Source organism: Astyanax mexicanus, chromosome 23 (genome assembly GCF_023375975.1).
Source record: "Astyanax mexicanus isolate ESR-SI-001 chromosome 23, AstMex3_surface, whole genome shotgun sequence".
NCBI lineage: Eukaryota > Metazoa > Chordata > Actinopteri > Characiformes > Acestrorhamphidae > Astyanax > Astyanax mexicanus.
Window position 1 is genome coordinate 31,763,237 of NC_064430.1, and position 24,576 is coordinate 31,787,812.

Genomic DNA, 24,576 nt, shown 5'->3' on the forward strand with positions numbered 1-24,576 from the left:
ATTTTTACATCATTCAGTGCAAACAATCTTACAGGATATAGCACTTAATTATTTAATATAATTAAATACCCCTGATATAGAAGATGCTTCTGCCACTTTTAAGTTGTATGTCTGGCTGCATTTTGGCTCCAGTGGAAACAATAAACAGTAACAGTGACCAACAAGACACAAACCATATATAAATACTGTAAGTAAATCCTACACGTGACTGTTTCATAGACAGCTGTACTAATCTCTTAGATCTGTACTGTATTAAAAACATGTTCTGTCTCTGTTTCACTTCAAGCATAGTCTTAATATGACTGGTTATGGTTCTGCATAGTTAAATTACAAGAGATTTAGGAGAAAAAAAACACAAACCATAGTCTTAATATGACTGGTTGTGGTTTGTACTTATTTTTTTGCACTATATAAGACCTAGAAAAGTTGTATTTTTATTTTTTATTCTTATTTCTTATTTCTATTCTTATTTATAGATAGATTTATTTATATTTATTAATCAATGTGTGAGAGAAACCAGTCTGTTAAGTTTGCGGCATATGATTTTGTCCCAAAAAAATAGTTTTCTTTAAAACTTTATTTTTAAATCTCGTCTCGTCTCGTTATCGTGAACCCAATATTGTCTCGTCTCGTCTCGTGGTATTAGTGTCTCGTCACACCCCTACTATTCACTGTATACCCAACTGATGCTTTCAAACACATTTAGAGGCAAATGTAAGTGTATGGACTTATTTTATAAATAAACTAAAATAAAAACAAGCAACTAATTTAAAGCATTAGTCTGTGTTTTTCAGTTGCTAAATTACTCTTATCTGACTGACAGCAGTACTGACCAATCAGAGCTTTTTAAAATGGTTTCTGCCTCCTTGTGTCTGCCTGGACCCTTCTCCTGATTTTGAGAAGGGTGCAGTAATGTGTCTGTTAGCAAAGTCGAAGGACAATCTAACCAATCAGATTCATGATTTTCACTCTGGGGGCGGGGCCATTGCTGCCTAACCCCTTCTTAGCGCTGTGCTGAAGGGGATGCTTTGCAGAAGGGGTACCCACTATATTCACTGCACGCCACTGAAATAAATACAAGTAATTTACTCTTGATAGGTTCAGCACAGCTGTTAACTGAAAGCCTGAATTCCAGGTGACTCTACATCATAAATCTGACTGAGAAAATCCAGCCAAAATGTGCAAAACAGTCATCTAAACAAGAGGTGCTACTTTGAAGAATCTAAAATATAAAACACAGGATCTGAAACGATTACAAGTACAAGCTTTATTCCAAGTAAATTTGGACATTTCTAAGATCACAAAAGGGCAGCTGGCATATTGAAACAGTGTAAAAAAATAAAATAAAAGAACCGAACATTTTAAATGGTACAAGGTTTCAAAGTTGCAACAGTCTTACATTACAGTAAGAGCATTAGGAGGAACCTGGTGTTCCCTCAGCGCTCTCCGGTCGAGCCGAGTGAGCTGGCGGTGAGTTAGCGGCCGCATACTTCGCTGACTTTGGGATAAATAAATGCCTCCCTCAGTACAGAGATAAGAAGTTACTGCTAGCTTTTACTGTCCGGCTCCAGAGCGCTGGGGAACACCGCCTGAATTCCTGCTGCCTGACAGAACAGTGAGGAATCATGGGGATTTTTTACATTGGAATGTTTCTTTAGGCCAGAAATGCACAATAAAGGCTCAACACACAGAACATACAGTGCAGTAAATCACAGTGTATTTCCAAATAAAATACAGAGAGAAAAAGAAAACATAGATTGTCAACAACATTTATTTAAAAAACTTGCATACAAGAGGACGGCTCTCCAGAATGACAGGATCACCAGGGCTTAGCCGAGGACATGTCCTGTACAGCAGGACATAGCTAGACCACACCTTTAACCCTTTAGCGTTCTGCTGAACGGACTGTTAGAGCACATTTCTGAATGTCTGAGTCACTATATCTTACTAAAGAAGGAGTTGGACTGAGGTCACTAGGGCTGCAACGAACCTTCATCATAATCAACACTGTTTATTATAAAACTGCATTGACTTTAGATTTTATTGTTACTAATTGTTTATTTGTAACTGCAGCACACTACACACAGAGCTGGGGAGAGAAACGCTGTGATGGGTTAGCTTTCATTTGTATAGTTACACTTTGAGTTTTATTATTAAATTGTATTTTACAAATATATTTGATTAAGATATAATATTATTCACGTAACTAAGGTTTCAAATTCTAACATTATCTTTTATTTGCTATGGAGGGCATGGCTAAAATAATCAACTAGCAATATAACCATTAGTTGCAGCCCTTGAGGTCACTGTATGTTTCAGTAGTCTGTCTTTTCAGTTCTCTGACATTTAAACAAATGTTTTATAGAGGTGTGCATTTTTTATTACTTTCCCAAATAAATCTTGGCGAGAACATTAAAGGGTTAAGAATAAAGCTGGTTTATTGAATGGTGCTGTAGAAAAATCACTTATTTATTAAAACAATTTTTTCAAGTAAAAAAAGTAAAAAAATATATTGTACTTATTTTAGGGCATAATCTTTTGTTCCATTCTTCAAAATTCTGATAAAATGTAAAGAACACCTGCCAGCTTCACATTATGTAAAAATATATATATTGAGATACAAGTTTGTTGCATAATAGTGAAATTAATGATAAACTGCTGAGTAATTACTAAGAGTTAGGTTGGTTTGATGAACTGTAAAAACTGTACATTTCTAAGGCTTTTCTCTAAACTCCCACAGTTACAGCGACAGTTACAGGTTAAAGGAGTTTACCCACACTGACCAAAACCACATCTGTCTGAATCTTATTAGTCATCCAGGTTACGCGCAAAGCTTGTATCTCCAACACAGCATCTTTACAGAAGGAGGAAAAATACCGTCTTCATTTCCAATAGACGTCAATGTGAAAACTTATTTTATTCCAAATAACTCTGGAGCATTTCTATTGGTCCATTCATCATGACATTGAAACGCAACACAAAGAACAAGAGCCAGATTCACATTATGTTAAAAAGTAAAAAAAAATCAGTAAAAAGATTGGTAGATAAGTGGTCTGCTTCCAAATATTATCATTTTAACAAGTTTCCCTGCACTTTAAATGGAACAGAAACTCTGGGCTTTTAATAGAACCAATCAGAGCTACTTCAGCACCTGCCACAGATTTTAATCAATTAAAAAAAAAAAAAAAAAAAAATCCATGGTGTTGCTGGGTGCTGATTGCTGTTGTTTTCCTGGTGGGTTCTAAAAAGTTTTAACAGGTTCTTGCTATGATATTGCTGGGTAATGGTTGCTATGGTTTTGCAGGAGTGGTGGTTGCTATGGAAGTTTGAGGTCCTTGGAAGAGTGTTGCTAGATGCTTTCCATAGCACTGCGAAATCATTGCTACGGTATTGCTAGGTGGTGGTTGCTACGGTGTTGAAATAGTTGCCATGGTGTTGCTAGCTGGTTTCCTCATTTGTGCACCTGGAGCAGGGACATGTGTCAGGAGGATCGTCTGCGGTCATCAAATGTATTCGGCAGATTCAGCAGATAGTGGTCAAGCTGGAAAATGCTGGGGTAGATCTTAATGAGAACACTGAGCATGAGGTCATATATTTAATAGAAGGCCCAATCATATCTCATATTTAGCCGTTAACACTGTCTGGAGTCTCAGAAACTAGTCATTTTTACATTTTATGAGTGCCCAGTTCTTACAGCTCTAAAAAAAAAAAAAAAAAAGGTCAAAAGGTCACGGGAGTAAGTTAAAAAAGTTAAAAAGCAAAGAATGAGGTGAAGCAGCATGATGTAACATAATATAGTTTACGCTTGGAGGGAGAGTAACAGTGACATAAAGTAACATTAAAACGTAACGATAACGAGCAGAGATAAATGTCTTTGTATCACTTTGCATAAATGGATACACATTTTTACACATAAACAAAAACAAAAAGGAAATGAGTCCAATAGTCCCTCATTCAGATTTCCCTTCATAGGCTAATTACTGCCCTTCAAAAAAGTATATCAAATCCTTCATATTTTTACTGATTAATAAATTACAGGATTCGTTGCATCATCGTTTTTCTTAATCTTCACTGTTATCATCACAAACTTCAATGTTTGATGGAGGATGGAGCTTTAAAAAAATACACTTTATATAAAAATGCTGCATTGCATCAAAATACTGGTGTACAGAAAAATCATTTCAACAGTTGTCTCTTGTGAAACACAAAAACAGAAAAACAACAAAAAAAAACTACTGGAAAAATAAAACGTCTGTTTTGTTCAAAAGAAAAAGGCATTAGGAATGTTTCCACTGCAGCTGGATTTGGACCAACCAGCCAAACAGCAGACGGAAGGAACAGTGTCCGGTACTGCATCATCAAGAGTGTGGACGGCACAGTCTCTTTTTCTCACTCACGAGCACTCACGAGCACTCACGAGCACTCACATACACGCTCACACACGCTCACACACGCTCACACACGCTCACACACGCGCACTCAGAGGGAGAATGTGGAGATGAGGGCATCCTGACTGCTGGAGCGTTTATATCCAGAAGATGAGCTAAAGTATGTTTCTCCATCAGTGCTGATATCATCTTCATCATCGTCTTCATCATCCAGGTTGTTCAGCAGTGGGGCGGAGTTGCTCTTTCGCCTGTGAGGAGAAACAGTAATCAGATGTACGGATACAATAACGCTCAGCTCGTCTGTGCTGTCATAAGTCTTTTCTTGTGGTGATGGTTGGTGATGTATTACAGTACTACTGTTCACTCAGTCACTGATCTGCACTCTGAGCTTCAGGATTCAGGATCAGTGATGGTGTGTATTAGTGCATAGTAGTGTGGAAAGGTGATGCAATGGGTTAAAGATGGCAAATGAATTGCATCAAATATCTAGGTATTTGGTTGGGTAGCACCTTATCCTTTGCAACTCACATCACTAAATTACAGTCTAAAATTAGATCTAAAATTGGCCTCCTTTACAGAATGCGTTCTTGTTTAAACCGCTCAGCTAAAGTGACATTAGTCAGTAATAGTCTTCTTCGAAAACTTGACGTTCTCTATCACTCAGCTATTCGTTTTGCCACAAATGCACTGTACTACTCACCACTGTTCCCTCTACGCATCTGTGAATTGGCCATCATTACACATCCGTCGTACCTCTCATTGGTATATGCTCATTTACAAAACTCTTCTTGGGATGGCCCCTCCTTACCTGTGCTACCTGCTACAACTGTCATCCTCTGCTTATAACACCCGCAATGTTTTCAAGAGGCTGTGCCTCTTGCCAGGCTGCCATTGTAAATAATCAAATCAAATCAAATCAAATTTATTTGTATAGCGCTTTTTACAACTGGTGTTGGCACAAAGCAGCTTTACAGAAACATGATTAATGTTAAATAAGAAGTTGTTCTTAATGATTTGCCTGGTAAAATAAAGGTTTAAAAAAAAAAAATAAATAAATAAAAAAAAAATAATTTTGCAATTAAAATCTTGATTGTAACTGGTTGCAATAATCAAAAAATATATGAACTCATTATTCTAAGCTCAATATAGCTCACTCCAAATACAGTAATTGCAATAGGTAATTGAAAAATAGATTTTCTGCAGAAAGCACACTGTAAGGGTGTGCAGCTGGTTCCCACTTACACACAGTCACGAGGGTGTTGCTATGTGGTCAGCAGTGTGGTTTCGTATACATATAATTAGTGTTACAAATGTTTTTCACATTTTCACACATTTTTCACAGGTAGGTGGTGGTTGCTATTAAACAGCTAGCTGGTTGCTAAGGTATTGCTAAATGGTTACTTGGTTGTTGCTTTGTTATATCAAGGAGGGCAGTTACCACAGAGAGTGGTAGTATCCCAGATACTGTGGCAGTATCCCAGATAGTTGCTTTGGTGTATGGTATGATACGATCACTAGGTAGTTGCTATGGTGTTCCAGGTCAGGTGAATGCTATACTGTTGTTTAGTTGTTGCACAGTGGTTATTATTGTATCCCAGATATCTTGTATGTTGTTCCTTATTGGTTAGTAGGTGGTTGCTATGGTGTTCCAGGTCAGGTGGATGCTATAGTGTTGTTTAGTTGTTGCACGGTGGTTGTTATTGTATCCCAGATTTTTTGTATGTTGTTCCTAATTGGTTAGTAGGTGGTTGCTATGGTGTTCCAGGTCAGGTAGTTCCTGTGGTGTTGCTAAGCGGTTGCTGATATGGTGTCTTTAGGTCTTAATCTGTGGTTGTGGCTTAGTTATTATTATGTAAAATACTAGGTGGTTACAATGGTATCCCAGGTGGTTACTATACATTGCTAGGCAGTTACTTTATTATTTAGGAACTAGGCACTGTCCCAACACAAATCAATTCAATTGGATCAGGTTCTCACCTCATCTCACTGCGCAGAGCTTTCAGCTGGTTCTGGAGCTGCTCGTTCACCTCCTGCTGCTCCTCCAGATCTCTCTGCAGCTTCTTCTTCCCGTGCTCCAGCCGATCAATCTCCTCCTCCGCCTCATCCATCTGCCTCTTCAGAGCTTTCAGACGCAGGTTCAGCTACACACACACACATACACACACACACGATTAACTATGTGTAATAAAACTGTGTATGTATTACTGCGCTCTACTCTACATAATTAAAAACAGTTTAACATCACTATGTGCAATATCACTCCTTACTTACTTTTTATATTTATTTACCTACGCAAAATATCACTGATCACCACAACACATATTTACATATTTGTCAAGTATTTTTATATTTCTGTGTGGTTTTTTTTTTGTTGTATATATAGATTCTGTGTATTGTTTGTACATTTCCGTTCTGTTCTCTGTGCAGCTGTAATGCTGCCAATTCACCTGCTATAGGGTTAATAAAAGATTATTTCTTCTGTAGCTTATTCTTTATCAGTTTAGTTCTTAGTGCTGGAGCAATTTGGGAATCTTAGCTTACTGTAAATCAACAGAAGCTCTTTACTCACTCAAATAAACAGTTTTCAGGATAGAAGTCTGTCTAAATTAACATCCAGTGCTCGTATGACTTTAAAAGAAAGTCTTTTTTATTACAGTTTATTTTACTTAGCTTAATTTTACTTAACTTAGCTTAACTTATCTATCCCCCTCCACCACCACCCAGCGGTGAGACCTGCTGAATTAGAAGTTTCTTATAATGTCTCCTAAAATTCTTATAATGTGGTGCGCCTTACGTATGAAAATAAGACCAGAAAATAGATATTCATTGATAGTGCGCCTTTTTTCTTCCTTTAATCATAAAATTATGGAAAGATTATTAAGAACAACTGGCAGATTCACCTCAGGTCAAAAAGTGAAGTTTCTTGAGTGACACATTATCAGAAGCACCTAAGAAAACACTGTTCTGTCCTGTTCCTCAGTAGAACTACAGTGATGTAGTAATCATGTTTTCACCTGGTCTTTCTGATCCTGCAGAGAGTGATGCTCTTCATCCATCTGCATCACCATCTCCTTCACCTTACGTTCCAGCCTCCGGTTCACCAGCTGCAGGTTGGCTCTGTCTCTGTAAAACATATTTATATTTCATATTTATGGTCTTTAATTCATATATAATCCTTATTATACATTTGTGAAAAAGGATGCAAAACAACAGAGCCTTTACATACAAACTGGAGCCACATAGTTGGTATATTGCTATTGAATAAACTTGGTTGCTATGGTTGCTTCACTAATTTTCGATAATATCCCAGCTGGTTGCTGTAGTATTTAGGTGGTTACTATATGGTGGAATTGGTATCTCATTTCAGGCAGTTACTATGGCATTGCTGCATGATAACTATAAGTGGTTGGCATAGCATTACTAGGTGGTTGCTATGGTGTTGCTAAGTTGTTGCTAGGTGACTGAAATGGTATATCCCACATCAGGTGGTTGTTATGGTGTTAATATTTGACTGAATTTAGATTCTTTAAAAAAAACAATTTAAAGACTTTATTCCAATTTTATATATTATTACATTTTTTGGGGGCATTTCTATTAGTCCATCTATCATAAAAAAATGATACAATATGAAGAACAACTCTCAGAGGCACACCAGCAAGGGTTTTGTGTGAAAGTGATTATCTATCCGTATTAAAAAGACAGTAATCATATTAAAATACAGTCATATGAAAAAGTTTGGGCACCCCTATTAATCGTAATCATTTTTAGTTCTAAATGTGCTTTTGCACACCTCAGGAGACTCTGTTTGTGGCATGCTTGCAGAAATGGCTTCTTTCGCATCACTCTCCCATACAGCTTCTCCTTGTGCAAAGTGCGCTGTATTCTTGACCGATGCACAGTGACACCATCTGCAGCAAGATGATGCTGCAGCTCTTTGGAGGTGGTCTGTGGATTGTCCTTGACTGTTCTCACCATTCTTCTTCTCTGCCTTTCTGATATTTTTCTTGGCCTGCCACTTCTGGGCTTAACAAGAACTGTCCCTGTGCTCTTCCATTTCCTTACTATGTTCCTCACAGTGGAAACTGACAGGTTAAATCTCTGAGACAACTTTTTCTATCCTTCCCCTGAACTATGTTGAACAATCTTTGTTTTTAGATCATTTGAGAGTTGTTTTGATGAGTCCATGATGCCACTCTTCAGAGGAGATTCAAATAGGAGAACAACTTGCAATTGGCCACCTTAAATACCTTTTCTCATGATTGGATACACCTGGCTATGAAGTTCAAAGCTCAATGAGGTTACCAAACCAATGTTGTGCTTCAGTAAGTCAGTAAAAAGTAGTTAGGAGTATTCAAATCAATAAAATGATAAGGGTGCCCATACTTTTGCACCGGTCAAATTTTGGTTTAATGCATATTGTACATTTTCTGTTAGTACAATAAACCTCATTTCAATCCTGAAATATTACTGTGTCCATCAGTTATTAGATATATCAAACTGAAATGGCTGAAACACCCAAATATTTACAACTAAAAATGATTAAGATTAATAGAGGTGCCCAAACGTTTTCATATGACTGTATGCTGAGTAATGCATGGATGAAGGATGAAGACAGAATAAAAGATATAAATAATGCAGTTGTGAGTTTCTAACCTCTCTTCTCCTTCCAGTCGTTCCTCCAGCTCCTGGATCCTGCTCTCCAGCTGGGCCACCAGCCCCTCCTTACTGGACTTCTGAGAACTCTCCAGATGAGCTACTCTACTTTTCAGATCTTTATTCTAAAAATAAACAGCAAAACAATAACAAATCACAGGAAGTCCACTGTTGTAGCAACAGCTGCTCCTCTGTTTAACACTGACCCACAGGCCGAGTATGAACGAATTCACATTTCTGTAGCAATGTAAACATGGCGTCGCCACTGCTCAAACATTCAAAAGGTAGATTTATATGTTTTATTGAAATGTGTATAAATATGGATACACTCTCATCTCATCTTGATGTTATTCAGTTATAAGAGCATTGTTATTACAGTTAGGATGATGGATGAGCCCCACCCCACCTCAAATCATCCCCTATAGGTCTTTATATCCTATAACCACACCTTATTTTAGGCATGGTGCCAATAGTTTCATGTTCACATGCGTCAGAAATGTTCATTTATTGGTACGATGGATACAGTGTGATTAGATGATGTGATTTTATCATTTACCTGTCTTTCCAGAGCAGTCTTGTCACATTCCAGGTCCTGCTTGTTTGCCCTTTCCTGCAGAAGCTCATTCCTCAGCTGATCCACCTGTTACACACCATCACAACCATCATCACACACACACACACACATCTTTATATCAGCATCACACACCTTCACAACCATCATCACACACATTATCTTCATATGAGCATCAGACACCTTTACAATCATCATTACACATAAATCATCTTCATATGAGCATCAGAGCAACCATCACACACATCATCTTCATATAAGCACCACACACCATCACACCCATAATCACACAAACACACACACACAAACACACCATCTTTATATCAGCATCGCACATCATCAGAACCATCATCACACACACATCACCTTTATATGAGCATCATACACCATCAGAACCATCACACACACCATCTTCATTTAAGCATCACACACCATCACACCCATAATCACACACACAAACACACCATCTTCATATCAGCATCGCACATCATCAAAATCATCATCACACACACATCACCTTTATATGAGCATCATACACCATCAGAACCATCACACACACCATCTTCATTTAAGCATCACACCCATAATCACACACACAAACACACCATCTTTATATCAGCATCGCACATCATCAGAACCATCATCACACACACATCACCTTTATATGAGCATCATACACCATCAGAACCATCACACACACCATCTTCATTTAAGCATCACACACCATCACACCCATAATCACACACACAAACACACCATCTTCATATCAGCATCGCACATCATCAAAATCATCATCACACACACATCACCTTTATATGAGCATCATACACCATCAGAACCATCACACACACCATCTTCATTTAAGCATCACTCCCATAATCACACACACAAACACACCATCTTCATATCAGCATCGCACATCATCAAAATCATCATCACACACACATCACCTTTATATGAGCATCATATACCATCAGAATCATCACACAAACATCATCTTCATATCAGCATCGCACATCATCAGAACCATCATCACACACATCTTATGAGCATCAAAGACCTTCACAACCATCATTACACACACATCATCTTCCTATGAACATTACACACCTTCACAATCATTAATACACACACACACAAACCATCTTCATGTGAGCATCATACACCTTCAGAATCATCACATACACGCACATCACACACATCACCTTTAGCAAGCAAAATTAAAGATGAACAGTTTTATAGCAGAACATTGTTAAACAGTTACTTCCTGTATGATTTTACTGTTTAAAATACAGCAGTTGGTAAAAGTGAACTGAACATAAATTATATTTAAACCTTCCCCCCAACATTCATTCATATCACCATCACACTCCAACACACCTCAATCACACAAATCTACTGTATCAGAGGAAAAGAACAGAAGAAGGGACTGAGTTTCGTGCAGAGCTCTGTTTGACAGAAGGTGTGAGTGAGTGTAGAATTACTCAGTTCTCAGTGCTGTGTGTGATTTCACAGCACTGCTCTCAGATTCTCGTTAGTCTGCATTCTGCATCACACCTCCCTGAACTCGACCTGAGAGCAATATGTGGAATAATTCAGTCTGGAATGTCCTGAAACCTCCGTCATTTCTCACAACATGAGTCTCGAGGTGTGAAGGACAAAAGAAACATTCTGCTCATATTAAGTCACAAATTCCATCCACTGCAAATAAAGAACACCTCTGACTCCGGAAAGTCAAAGTTATTACTGGCAAAAATATCCTGCAATTGATAATTGATTTTTTTAAATCAGAAATGTAGGACTAAATACTAGATTTTAAAAATGTTGCTGAGTATACAGTCTTGTCTTTATATGCAAAGCAGCTTAGATATGTCCCAATCAAACAACCTAACATCCAACCACTCAACCAATCAACTAACTAACCAACTAATCTATCTACAGTATCAATAGTTTAGTCAAGAAATAATTACATACCTTACTACCTAAACGCCTATTAATTCATCGAGACACTAACTTCTTAGATAACTACCTATATTTGTAATTCCATACCCAAGATATTATTCTAAAATGTAGTCACAGGCAGTTCTCCTCTTGGTGGGGTGTTGTGGGTTATCATTGTTTTTTGTTATCAAACTGCCATGCAGCCCAGTTTCACCACATGTTGGACATCTTCTGAGCCAAACAAGTTTATGTTGGTCCTGTAGACTGCAGGACATGGCTTCAGTAACCCATGCTCTTGGAGCTTTGGATACAACATTGAACATATGGATTCTGCTTCTTAGGTCAAACCTGGAGAGGCCTGATCTAAGAAGAAATCAGTTTATCTTTATCCTGAGAGAGTTCTTTGCCATGAGGTGCCATGTTGAATATCCAGTAGGGGTGTGACCAGATCTCGTGGCACGAGAAAAAAAACAGTAGGTGAGCTTCGCAGCACAGTTAAAAAGCTCCACGGTACAGTTTAAAAAGCTCCGCTCTTACTGTCCCAAAGATTCACAGCCCCAGAAAATACTGTAAGTAAATCCTACACGTGACTGTTTCATAGGCAGCTGTACTAATCCCTTAGCTCTGTACTGTATTAAAAAACATGTTCTGTCTCTGTTTCACTTCAAGCATAATCTTAATATGACTGGTTATGGTTATGCATAATTAAATTACAAGAGATTTAGGAGAAAAAAAACCACAAACCATAGGCTTAATATGACTGGTTGTGGTTATGCACTTATTGTTTGCACTATATAAGACCTAGAAAAGTTTTACTTTTTATTCTGATTCTTTTTTCTATTTATTATAGAATCAATGTGTGAGAGAAACCAGTCTGCCAGCCATTTTTCATTTTTGACGTTTTCTTAAAAATTGTATTTTTAAATCTCGTCTCGTTCTCGTGATAGTAGTGTCTCATCACACCCCTAATATCCAGTGGTCAGTATGAAAGAATTAAACATAAAATACCAAATTTAACAGCCCTGCTCCCCATTCCACGATTAGCGTTAATGAAGTAGATATCACCAAGGAGGGATAACGACACAATTTTCACTGTGAGCTGCAGCTATTTAGACATTCATTTCTGTGTGTTTAATTATTTTTAGAATATAGAAAATCTATACTGCTATATAAGCGTTACACTGACTACTCTGAGTTCAAGTTTCAAGTTCCAAGTTTCATTTCTACAGTGTTGCGCCATAAAAAAAGATATGATAAAATAGTTGCAGAAATGAATAAATAATAAAAACAGAGGTCCTGTATCTCTTTCTCTCTCTCTCTCCCTGTGTAAAGAGAGAGATGGATGGAGGGTGGAGGAAGAGAGGACGGCTGTATGCTGGTATGAGGTTGATAATAGAGGATGATATTTTATGCCAATTAGTGAGTGACAGTGCGGAGCTGCGGTGAGCGATGGGGTGTGTGTGTTCGCCCGCGCTGCAGGGTGCTAACTCAGCAGAGCACGACATGTGCACACACACACACACACACACACACACACACACACACACACGAGAGAATAATCAGGGAGTGAGTGAGAAAGAAAGAGAAACAGAGAGAGAAAGCGAGAGAGAAAATTACTCTCATTTAGACGCTCACCCCTGCACCTGGTGCCATGCGGCGCAGGTGTGCCCATCCTGATACCCCCAGCCCCCCCAATACCCCAGCCCCCATAATGTACTTCGCTGTAACCCCTCGCAGTGTCCCAGTCTCCACAGAACTCACAGAACAACACAGTGTCGTTACTTTACCTCTATTCCCAAATCCTGACACCCCTACACTACTACCCCCCCCCACCTATTCATCATCAGCTCAGCCCTGATCCAGATACAGCCTGTCTAAAAGCACCTGTACAGGTGTGCTCCTCACCTCCCAGCCTGATTATGTCACAGGAAAGAGCATTTTCTTTAAAAACAGTGAGCAGGAAAAGCAGGGAAACAGCTGACCCAGGGCCAGAGTTTACACTGTAAACATGCCCCTGACTCGCCTGAGACCGGTATGAGCTGTGCACAGCCACTTTCTACAGGAGCTTTCCTCTTACAACACACTCTCTTAAAAAAAATACAGACTTTATTTACCCGATACTCAAATCTGTACACAATATTTTATCTCTAGTGTAAAACCATCTTACCACAAATTATTAAAATTACTGGCAAAAACAAATACATTTAAACGAAAAACAGTCATATTTAATAAATCAAGAATATTAACAATATGATTCAATGACTGGATCCTTTTTATTCTATAATTAGAATATTCTATAATTGTTTTTTGACTAAACTAATGATAAACTGTACATAGATTTGTTGTTAGTTAGTTATTAGTTAAATGGTTAATATTTGTTATACTTGTTTTAAATTCTAAGTGACATAGTTTAAAATGAATTGTTATTTGAGTGCTTATTTATCATTATTATTATCCTTGGATTACACATAAGTCATATAGTCTATAAGTTTGTATAGCAGTTATTGTATATTTAAAGTATACTGAGGAATTTTACTAATTAGCTTTACCATTGAGAGAATTTGTTATTGCCATAAAAAAAATTACAGCATATATTAATGTAATATTAATATTAATGTCACATTTGTCAACATAGGGGTGGGCGATATGGCCCTAAAATAATATCACAATATTTCGTAGTACTTTTGTGATAACGATAGTCTTGGCGATATGACAAACAACAAATTTTCTAGAATACTCTACTGCAACAAAATGAACATTTTATTTTATTATTGCATAATATATAATAAGGCACACCCCTAATTGAGATACAAGAAAAAGAAAATACAAGAATTTTATCAGATTTGTAACAGAAGTCAATGATCCAGAATGTCATAATACTAATAATGCACTCTAATGCACTCTCTAGTAGATATATAATGGGAAATGAGAACAGTTTTATTTTTTTTGCTAAAAACAGCAAAAAAAGCACCCTGATGTGATAATTAGGGGTGGGTGATATGGCACAACATTTAAGGGTATAATATTGTCCACGATATTCAAAAATGTTGGTGATATTATTGCTTACGATACGATATAGCACACCCCTACTGTCAACACTCAGCCACAATCTGGTAAACTGTATTTTAACTACTGTAAACTTAACATAACATAAACTTTATCTAAAGTTTGGATGCCAGGTCACCCCTGGTCTCTGTAAGACAAAGGGAAAGTGAGCGCAGGCCCTCGGCTAACCTGAGAAGCCTGGCAGCCTGTGAATGTTGGCCGAGGCGTCGCATTCGAAAGACCTTTTAATTGCTGCATGAAAATTGGACAGGCAGAGTTACATGCAGGGGCAGCCAGCCAAAAAGAACAATTACACAAGATCCTCTTACAATGCAGAAATCCCTTCATCCACGTCCTACTACACAGTGCACCAATCAACCGGGAGCCTTTAGCGTTCTCATACTCACAGGTACACTATACACTCTAATCTGTGTGACCACCCCTCCCCTAATGAATGCATTCAGCTAGCTAGAGATGCAGCCACTGCTGAGACAGACATTGGGTCACAATTTACACAATTTTTTTTTCCTGTTATGCAGTTTTGTCCACCTAGTTATGGCAATCCGTACAACAGGGTGGACAATAACAGGGTGACCAACTTTCGTGAAAACTGGAATTTGATAAATAGAGTGGCAGACATCATGATGCCCTTGCTCTCTTTTAAAGATTTTTTAATTTTATTTCATAATATTATTTTAATTACTGTGATATTTTTGTTGGACAGCTTAAGCCAGGGGTGTCCAAACTACGGTATTTTAGAAATAGAATGAAATTTGGCCCGCTGTTAAGCAGGTTTTTATAATGTGAGATTCAAAGTTTGAACGCTAGGTGTCAGAAACGGGCCAAAGAGTCTAAAAGCGGAGAGGGTGCGCATTTCTAGCTCAGAAAAACGGGCCAAAGAGTCTAAAAGCGACGAGAGTGATGTTTTAGCGCAGAAAAAACGGGCCAAAGAGTCTAAAAGCGGAGTGAGTGAAGTTTTAGCGCAGAAAAAACGGGCCAAAGAGTCTAAAAGCGGAGAGAGTGCGCATTTCTAGCGCAGAAAAACGGACCAAAGAGTCTAAAAGCGGAGAGATTACGCGTTTCTAGCGCAGAAAATGGGGCAAAGAGTCTAAAAGCGGAGAGGCTGCACAGTTTTAGCACAGAAAAACGGCAAATGAGTCTAAAAGTTGCCGTAATTAAGGAGTTTAATATTAAGAGACATGAAATTAAACATCGATTTGAAAAATCTTAGTTTACACAACACTGTCAAAGATAAAGATAGTAAGTCAAGTAAAATGGTGTGTCAATGAAAGTAATCAGGAAAAAGTATTATTTAAAGTGGTATATTTCATTATTTGTTTTATTACAGAGTCTGTGGCCCGTGACTTCAAATACATTTCTCCTTCTGGCCCCTAACAAAAAAAGTTTGGACACCCCTGGTTAAGCTATACCTCAGCTAAATATGCACACTCACAGCTTGTTTAGCTTTAGCTCACTATTGTTTTTTGTTTAGTTATGGGACATATTTCAAATGCCAAAAGTGATGAAACACACTGACCTGCTCTCTCCCTCGGTCAATTCTTTCCATCAGCTGGTCCCCACTCTGCCTCTCCTCATCAAGGTCCATCTCCAGCTGAGAGATACGGTCCTGCAGAGCAACAACAGACTCATCATCATCTTTATCATTTCACACTAATCATCACTGTACTCATCAGGGGTTTACAATGTAGATAACTGCTTGTAAATGTGGAAGTTGTTCTCAGTGTTTGGTCTTGATCTAGCCTTCGTCCTTGTTCTGATATCTGCTGTATGAGCCAAGAGCATGTACTAATACTGATTCTCACAAGGCCTCTTCTAGTCCTTCTTCTAAAACTGAAACAAACTGTAAAGGACTTTGAGGTCAACTCAAGAAACTACCTAAATACAAATATGGTAATTCTCTAGTTAAAGGAGTTCTTGAGATTGGTGGAAAACCTTATGTAGATGGTCATTTATTAGTAAATATGGGTGTCAAGTGGTCCAGAAGTCTAAGGTGTGGTCACTACAATATGAGGGTCATTGGTTCAAAACCGGGCCATCAGCAGCTGGGTTGTTGTGCTTTACTTCAAGCACACTGACTGCCCAGTATCGCACCAGAAGGGATGGGACCAAATAACTTTATTGTGATATATTTTATCATTTTTGCTTGTGATGCATCACTGGTATATGGCATCCAAAAGACTTACCCCACAATATCAAATTAATAGGGTGAGTATTGATTATTGTTATCTTGTACCCCAATGAAACAGTGGCAGTTAAAAAGGAAGCAGGGTCTGGCTTCACATGTATCAGAGGAGACTTGTTCTAGTTTTCACCTTCAAACTGCTAGGAGCGTTACTAGTGATGGGGGGAATCCTAGTGAGTGGTGGGTACCCAACAAAAAAAACATTTCCTAGAACAATATCTGCTTTGAGAGGCTCAGTTCCATCACACAGCACAATAAAAGCTTTACAAGAACCTGCTTTTCATGAGACGGTTATAATCTGCTGCATTAAATAGACGCCTGCAATTCCTCTGCCATTTCCTTAAAATATCTAATCAATAAGAAGTTTAGGTCGGTGTGTACCTCCATCAGTTTGATCTGTCGGGATTTGTCGCTGTTCTGAACTTTGGTGTCAACGTCCACCTGCAGCTCAAAGACCTTCTGCTCCAGAGCCTTCGCCTTCTGTTCCGCCTCTTCCTTCTCACGCTTACACTGCCGCAGGTCCTCATCCAGCTGAGCCAGCTGCACACAAAAACACACACAAACACATATCATCATAAAATCAAGTCTGTTAACACTTTCAAGTGAACTGGAGGCTGTTATCAGACTCACAGCTTTGGAAAAAATTAAGAGACCACTTCAGTTTCTGAATCAGTTTCTCTGATTTTGCTATTTTTAGGTATATGTTTGTTGTTTTATTCTATAAACCACAGACAACATTTCTTCCAAATTCCAAATAAAAATATTTGACATTTAGAGCATTTATTTACAGAAAATTTGATGAAATAACCCTGGTTTTTATTCACAGTTTTCATGCATCTTGGCATCATGTTCTCCTCCACCAGTCTTACACACTGCTTTTGGATAACTTTATGCCTTTACTCCTGGTGCAAAAAATCAAGAAGTGATGGCTTCTGATCATCCACCTTCCTCCTGATTATATTTTAGAGGGTTTCAATTTAGCAAAATCAAAGAAACTCATCATTTTTAAGTGGTCTCTTATTTTCTTTAAATGTCAGACCCAGTTCAAACAACTACTGTTTGATCTAGAAACAGAAGCTAGTTTCTTCTTTGGGAAAGAAGTTTTTGGTTTGATCAGGACACTTCTTTTTTAACCTAGAATGCCAGACCCCCTGTTTATACAGCTAGAAGGCAATACCTTAAGTTTGGGCTCTTTTTCTGTTGAGCTAAAAGTTTCTCTATTGAGCTAGAAGTTTCTGTGTTCAGCTAGAAGTTCCTGTAATGAACTTGACATTTTTGTATTAAGCTAATAGTTTTTTATTGAATTAGAAGTTTCTGTATTGACCTGAACGTGTCTGCTTTGACCTAGAATGCTAGATCCACTGTTTAAATTGCTTTTGCATTGAGCTAGAGGTTTTTGTATGGATCTAGAAGTTCCTGTACTGAGCTAGATACAGCTGAATTGCTTGTCTATCAACATCTATGAATACTAGTACCAATCAGCACCCCACCCCAGTTCATTCCACAACAATATGGATATTCTACCTGTTTTCTCCTTATTCAAATTCAGCTAGTGTGAGACTATGATATAAAATAAACTGGGGTCGGAGTAAATCAATACACCACATTGGTTTATCTGTGAAACCCACCATATTCGTATTTTCAATGTTTTTTAAACAAATTCTAAACCTAAAGAAACTGGATCACTTCCAAATGTGATGATGATTTCATGATGTTTTACTGCAATTAAATCAAGAGATTTACGCCCACAATAACTCAAATGGTTCTTTTGGAATGTCTACAAGAGAAAAATTCTTTCAATTAAAGCTGGGAGCCACCGCCCACCAAGCAACTAATATATTTTCTTTTCTGGGTGTAACAATACTGGTTATAAATCTGTACATGCTGTTCTCTGCATTCCGCCTTTTCAACTGAATCTCTGCAGTTACACAACCTGCCACAAGATGCTGCTGTGTTTGCCAAAAGCGCCTGACTGAGGAGTAAAACACCTCCATAAACAAAGGCCTGGAAGGTAAAGTGGCTCTAAAGAAAGTGTGTGCGCACGGTTGGTTGGTTGTGTGTGTGTGTGCGCGTGTTTTTGTGTCATGAACAGGTGTCTTCCTGCATGTGTGATTACAGCAGCAGCAGCACATGGTAAATAGATAAGTAACACAGTTATGAGAGAATGTGTGCTGTGGCGCAACAGTGTGTGCAGGGTGTGTGTTCAGGGAGTTCAGGCACGGATCATATCAGACTCAGGAAGCAGCTGTAGGAACATCTGAGAAATGTGTGAATGTTTGTTTTCATACATTTTCATAAGAGCAAACCGGTACCAATCCTCAACATCAATAGTGTGTCCCTGACTGTACCTGACTGTACCTGACGCTTTTTCATGCAAAGCACTTTTTAAAACCCTTTTAGCTCCTTAGGCTCAATCTTTTAGTCTCAATCTTTAAGTCTAGACTGAAAACTTACTTGTTTAGTTTAGCTTTTGGTAATTAATGGTTTTCCATTTAGATAAGGCTGCAGATTCAGGGGTTCATGGACAGAGGGAATTGTGGTAAACTGAGATGCTGGTGCTGCTGTTCTCCCACTGCACACGGTCACTCAGGTTTGTGGACGGTGGAGTGGGTGGATGCTTCAGGGAGCCTCCGTGTCTATGTTACCTTCTGGCTCTCTCCCTTTAGTTAGGCTGTTTTATTCAGTTCTGAGTCATTAGCCACACTCTGATACTGTTTTATATTCTTTGTTTTACATAAATCCAGTCAAAACTAATTCCATCTCTCTGCCTTCCTCCGAGTTACTGACTGCCCACCTGTCTGACCCGATACCGATGGATGTTGGACCCTCAGGCTCTCATGTCCTCTGTCTGGCCAGACTGGAAGTTTCTGAAAATCAGCTCTTCTCCATCCACCACCACAGATCAGCTGCTCATCATCCATCTTACTCTACAAGCCATTAGTGGAGCTGCTATACACCTGAATATATAAAACCTATGTGGATGTAATAAAGACTTTTTAAAATTAATTTAAAAGCCGTTTGACCAGTGGTAGGATGGTCCCCCCTTAAATGTGAGTCTTGGTCCTCCCAAGGTTCCTTCCTCCTCCTGCAGCTCTGAGGGAGTTTTTCACTGGGGGTTCTGTATTCTGTATTTTCTGTGTTTTTCCTGTCTTTTGTCTGACTCTTTGTCCTGTAATCATGTTTCTGTAAAGCTGCTTTGTGCCAACACAAGTTGTAAAAAGTGCTATACAAATAAATTTGATTTGATTAGGCTTAAAAATATCTTTATAATATAGGGTCTCAGACAGGGATTGAGCCTAGTCAAACTGTATATTTTCCTTTTAATTAAAAAAACTCCCCTTAAAAAGCTGTGTAGTATAGATGTTTGTATATACATAGCCAGAGCATACAGAAGTATATATAAAATCCATACAAAAGACACACAGTTTCACTTTTGCACAAAATGTCATATTATGTTTATGTTTATGTGCTCCAGAGAGTTCTATTCTATTGGCAATTCTTCTCATCTACAGGCAGTAGACAAGCCATCTGTATCAACATTGTGTGCAGCTTAAATTAACTGAATGCATTTATTAGAAAGCAGGGGGACAACCTTTGGGACATATAGAGAATTTGTGCCCTTAAGTCCTGATTAAGCATTTAACTAAACCTGTGTGTGTGTGTGTGTGTGTGTGTGTGTGTGTGTGTGTGTGTGTGTGTGTGTGTGTGTGTTAGAGGGCTGCTGACCCTCCATCCACCCGGAATTCCCTTCATCACTGACACACATCCTCTCCTTCCTACACACACAGCTGTGCTGGGAACGGCCAGAACATTACGTCTTCTTTTATATCTGTCCTTCTCTCTATTGTTCTCTCTCTCCTCCCAACAGACTGTCTGTCATATCTCACACAGTTACCTCAGACACACACACACTACACTTTTTAAAAATGTCTAGACACCTTGTCTAATTAGTAGATGCACAGTTGGGTTGACTCAGATGTTTAGTGATTGCATGCAGCCCTGTAATATTCTTAGAAATGCACTGACAGTTCCTAAATGCTTCTACCGGGACTGCCTTACCAGTTATTACATACAGTGGTGTGAAAAAGTGTTAGCCCACTTCCTGATTTCTTTGCATGTTTGTCACACTTAAATGTTTCGGAACATCAAAATAATTTTAATATTAGTCAAAGACAACACAGGTAAACACAAAATGCTATTTTTAAATGAAGGTGTTTATTATTAAGGGAGAAAAAGATCCAAACCTACATGACCCTCTTGTATTAAAGTGATTGCCCCCTAAACCTAATAGCTGGTCGGGCCGCCCTTAGTAGCAACAACTGCAACCAAGCGTTTACGATAACCTGCAATGAGTCTTTTACAGCTTGTGGAGGATTTTTTTTCGTCACTCATCTTTGCAGAATTGTTGTAAATCAGCCACATTGGATGATTTTCGAGCTGAACGGCCTTTTTATGATCACACCACGGCATCTCAATCAGATTCAGGTCAGGACTTTGACTAGGCCACTCTAAAGTTTTCATTTTGTTTTTCTTCATCCATTTAGAGGTGAAGGACTTGCTGGTGTGTTTTGTATCATTGTCCTGCTGCAGAACCCAAGTTCGTTTCAGCTTGAGGTCTCGAACAGATGTTCGGAGATTCTCCTTCAGGATCTTTTGGTAGACAGCAGAATTCATAGTTCCATTTATCACAGCAAGTCTTCCAGGCCCTGACGCAGCAAAACAGCCCCAGACCATCATAACACTACCGCCACCATGTTTTACTGTTGGTATAACGTCTTTCTGGAATGCAGTGTACTGGAACACCAGATGTACTGAGACACATACCTTCCAAAGAGTTCAACTTTTGTCTCATCGGTCCACAGAATGTTTTCCCAAAAGTCTTGGGGATCATCAAGGTGTGTTCTGGAAAAGTTGAGACAAGCTTTAATGTTGTTTTTGCTCAGCAGTGGTTTTCGTCTAGGAACTCTACCATGTCGGCCATTTTTGCCCAGTCTCTTTCTGATGCTGGAGGCATGAACACTGACCTTAACTGAGGCAAGTGAGGCCTGCAGTTCTTTGGATGTTGTTGTGGGTTCTTTTGTGACCTCTTGGATGAATCGTCCCTGCTCTCTTGCAGTAATTTTGGGGGGCCGGCCACTCCTGGCAAGGTTCACCACTGTTCCATGTTTTCGTCATTTGTGGACAATGGCTCTCACTGTGATTCGCTGGATTCCCAAAGCTTTGGAATCTCAATTACCTTCTTTCTCAATTGTTCCTGAATTTATTTGGATCTCGGCATGATGTGCAGCTTTTAAGGATCTTTTGTTGGACTTCACTTTGTTAGGCAGGACCTATTTAAGTGATGTCTTGACTGAAAACAGGTGTGGCAATAATCAGGCCTGGGTGTGGCTGGAGACAGTGTACTCAGGTGTCAGAAACCACAGTGACGGTATGTTTTAACAAGGGGGCAATCACTTTTACACAGGGCCATGTAGGTTTGAATTTTTTTCCTTAATAATATTCCTTCTATATCATATGAATTAGGGCACACATGTGTGTGCAGGCCAGCATGAAACAGACAAAGTGTATTTTATCTGCTTAAAACATTTTAAACAAATATCTTAAACAAAATGCTACAAGGAGAAAGAATAACAAAAGCAGTGTTTAGTACACTGCCTGGTCAAAAAAAAAAGTCTCCACCTCCACCTAAAATGATCTAGAGTTGCTGCAGTTGGTCTGCAGGTTTAGGTTCAGCAACAGTATGTGCTGAAAGAATGAGGTCAGCTGACTACCTGAATATACTGAATAAAGACCAGACTATTCCATAAATTGATTTTTTTCTTCCCTGATGGCACGAGCATATTCCAAGATAACAATATCAGGATTCATGGTGCTGGAATTGTGAAAGAGTGATTCAGGGAGCATGAGATCATCATTTTCACACATGGATTGTTCACCACAGAGTCCAGACCTCAACATAGTGCTGGCTAGTATAACTAAAAATGTACATCACAGTATTTTTGAAGATTGTATCGTTTTAAAGTATATCATAGTATTTTTATTTTATCTTATTTCTTTTTGGATGACTGGGCTTTTATATACAGTAGATTTGTGTGTTACTCTAGTGTTAGAGATAAACATAATATAAAGCACCACAGCTTTAAATAAGGCCTGGATTATTTTTGGGTTTACTCTGTCCCATATCCCACTGGATTAATTCCTCATATCCAGTGTTTTAGGGAGTTTTATTACTTGTGCTGAATAAATGATTCCGCACTCAGGACCGATTGGCTCGTCTGGGGGACAAGAGGAACATTTGTCAGAGCTGTGGATCAATTGCTCAATTCCATTCCTCTCACTCCAGTCACTGCAGGGTGTTAGCTTGATATGCTAACTGGCTAGCATTATCTAGCGAGCTGTGTGTGCTTCTTTGGCGGCGCTGTTCTACACTGTGTACTTCTCCGCAGTGCCTCTAGTGGTATGTGAAAAATGCTTACTGGTTCTAAATTCCCCTTCTGTATACTGTATGTGCTGAGGAAGAGTTTGTGCAGCGGTCAGACTTTACATCATCATCAATGCAAGGGTGGCAACAGGTTCAAGTTTATTTATTTGCTCCAAAGAGTCCTATTCTATTGTCAATAGTTCAGAAACAAGACTAGATATTGTGTCAGCAATGAGTGCAACTAAACTGTCTGAATGCATTCATTAAAAAAGGAGTCCATGAACATTTGAACACATAGTGTAGATGCCTATTGGACGATTCTACATATCAATAGGTAGTGGAGAGTAGAGGCCCATATATAAGCAGTACTTGAGTAGGTAAAGCAGGCACAGTTCTGCATCCACTTCAGTCCTAAAGAGACTGGGGGCTGGGCTCTATTGACCTACATGTACCACACACACAAACACACACACACACACACACACACACATACATACATACACACATACACACATATACACACACATACACACTCCTTCAAATGACTCCTACAATTCCCATATCAAACAATAACATTCCCTACATGCCACAGTGGTGACAGGCTCAGGGAGCCTAACTGCATCTCATCAGCAGAGGTCAGGGGTCACAGGGTTTGTTGAGCGTATAAACTGAAAGGGTGAGAAGAACCCACCCTCCTTCAAGAGACAAAGCTCAGATAATAAACTGCATTCGTTTAACTACACTGCTATTGTTCTGAACGTGGAGCGCGAGAGCAGGAAGGTACAGAAATGAAAGTTATGCAAACTATGAGCTGCATCACACTGTTTATATTCAAAATCTACACCAGTGAACTCCTCCGGCCTGGAATGTGGAGCAGTTTCTATACGCTGGGTTGTACTTCAGTCCTGCTGTGATGTATATTAGGTTTTCCCAAACTAATTATAAACGACAGGGACAGATCATAGGCACCCATTTAGCCACCCTGAAATAAATGAAGGCCAAAGAATAAGGATTTGACAGTAAATCGATATTGTGTTATATCGTATTGTTTTTACTTGCAATACATTATCAATATTTGAGGCCAAATATGGATATTTTTATTGGAACACAGGCACTCTAAACTCCCTTACTCTCCCCCACAATTACACTTACTAAGTTCATACCTGTCAAGTTTTGGACTTAAAAATAAGGGAATTTTTCCGCCGCCCCAACATCCCAACCGAGGTTCAGTATCCCTTACATTTTAAGACAGGTTTACTGAAATATACTAAAAATAACAATACAATTAGACTATCAAAATCTGATAGTCTGCCTTTGTTGACACTGAAATGTTGTGGACATTCCTACATATGTA

General features: G+C 38.7%; 1 protein-coding gene across 4 annotated transcripts in view; it reads right to left on the bottom strand.

Annotated features, from left to right (window-relative positions):
- Positions 1-1,252: 1,252 nt before the first annotated feature.
- Positions 1,253-24,576, bottom strand: part of cgnl1 (cingulin-like 1) — an 81,690-nt gene continuing 58,366 nt past the window's right edge. For all 4 annotated transcript variants that reach the window (XM_049471065.1, XM_049471066.1, XM_049471067.1 and 1 more), the window contains exons 13-19: positions 17,183-17,341; positions 16,136-16,225; positions 9,598-9,681; positions 9,042-9,166; positions 7,403-7,511; positions 6,366-6,529; positions 1,253-4,636 (exon numbers count right to left, since the gene is read on the bottom strand). In XM_049471065.1, the coding sequence (XP_049327022.1) occupies positions 4,480-4,636; positions 6,366-6,529; positions 7,403-7,511; positions 9,042-9,166; positions 9,598-9,681; positions 16,136-16,225; positions 17,183-17,341 (888 nt within the window). In that variant the 3' untranslated portion in view covers positions 1,253-4,479. The remainder of the gene's footprint in view (positions 4,637-6,365; positions 6,530-7,402; positions 7,512-9,041; positions 9,167-9,597; positions 9,682-16,135; positions 16,226-17,182; positions 17,342-24,576) is intronic.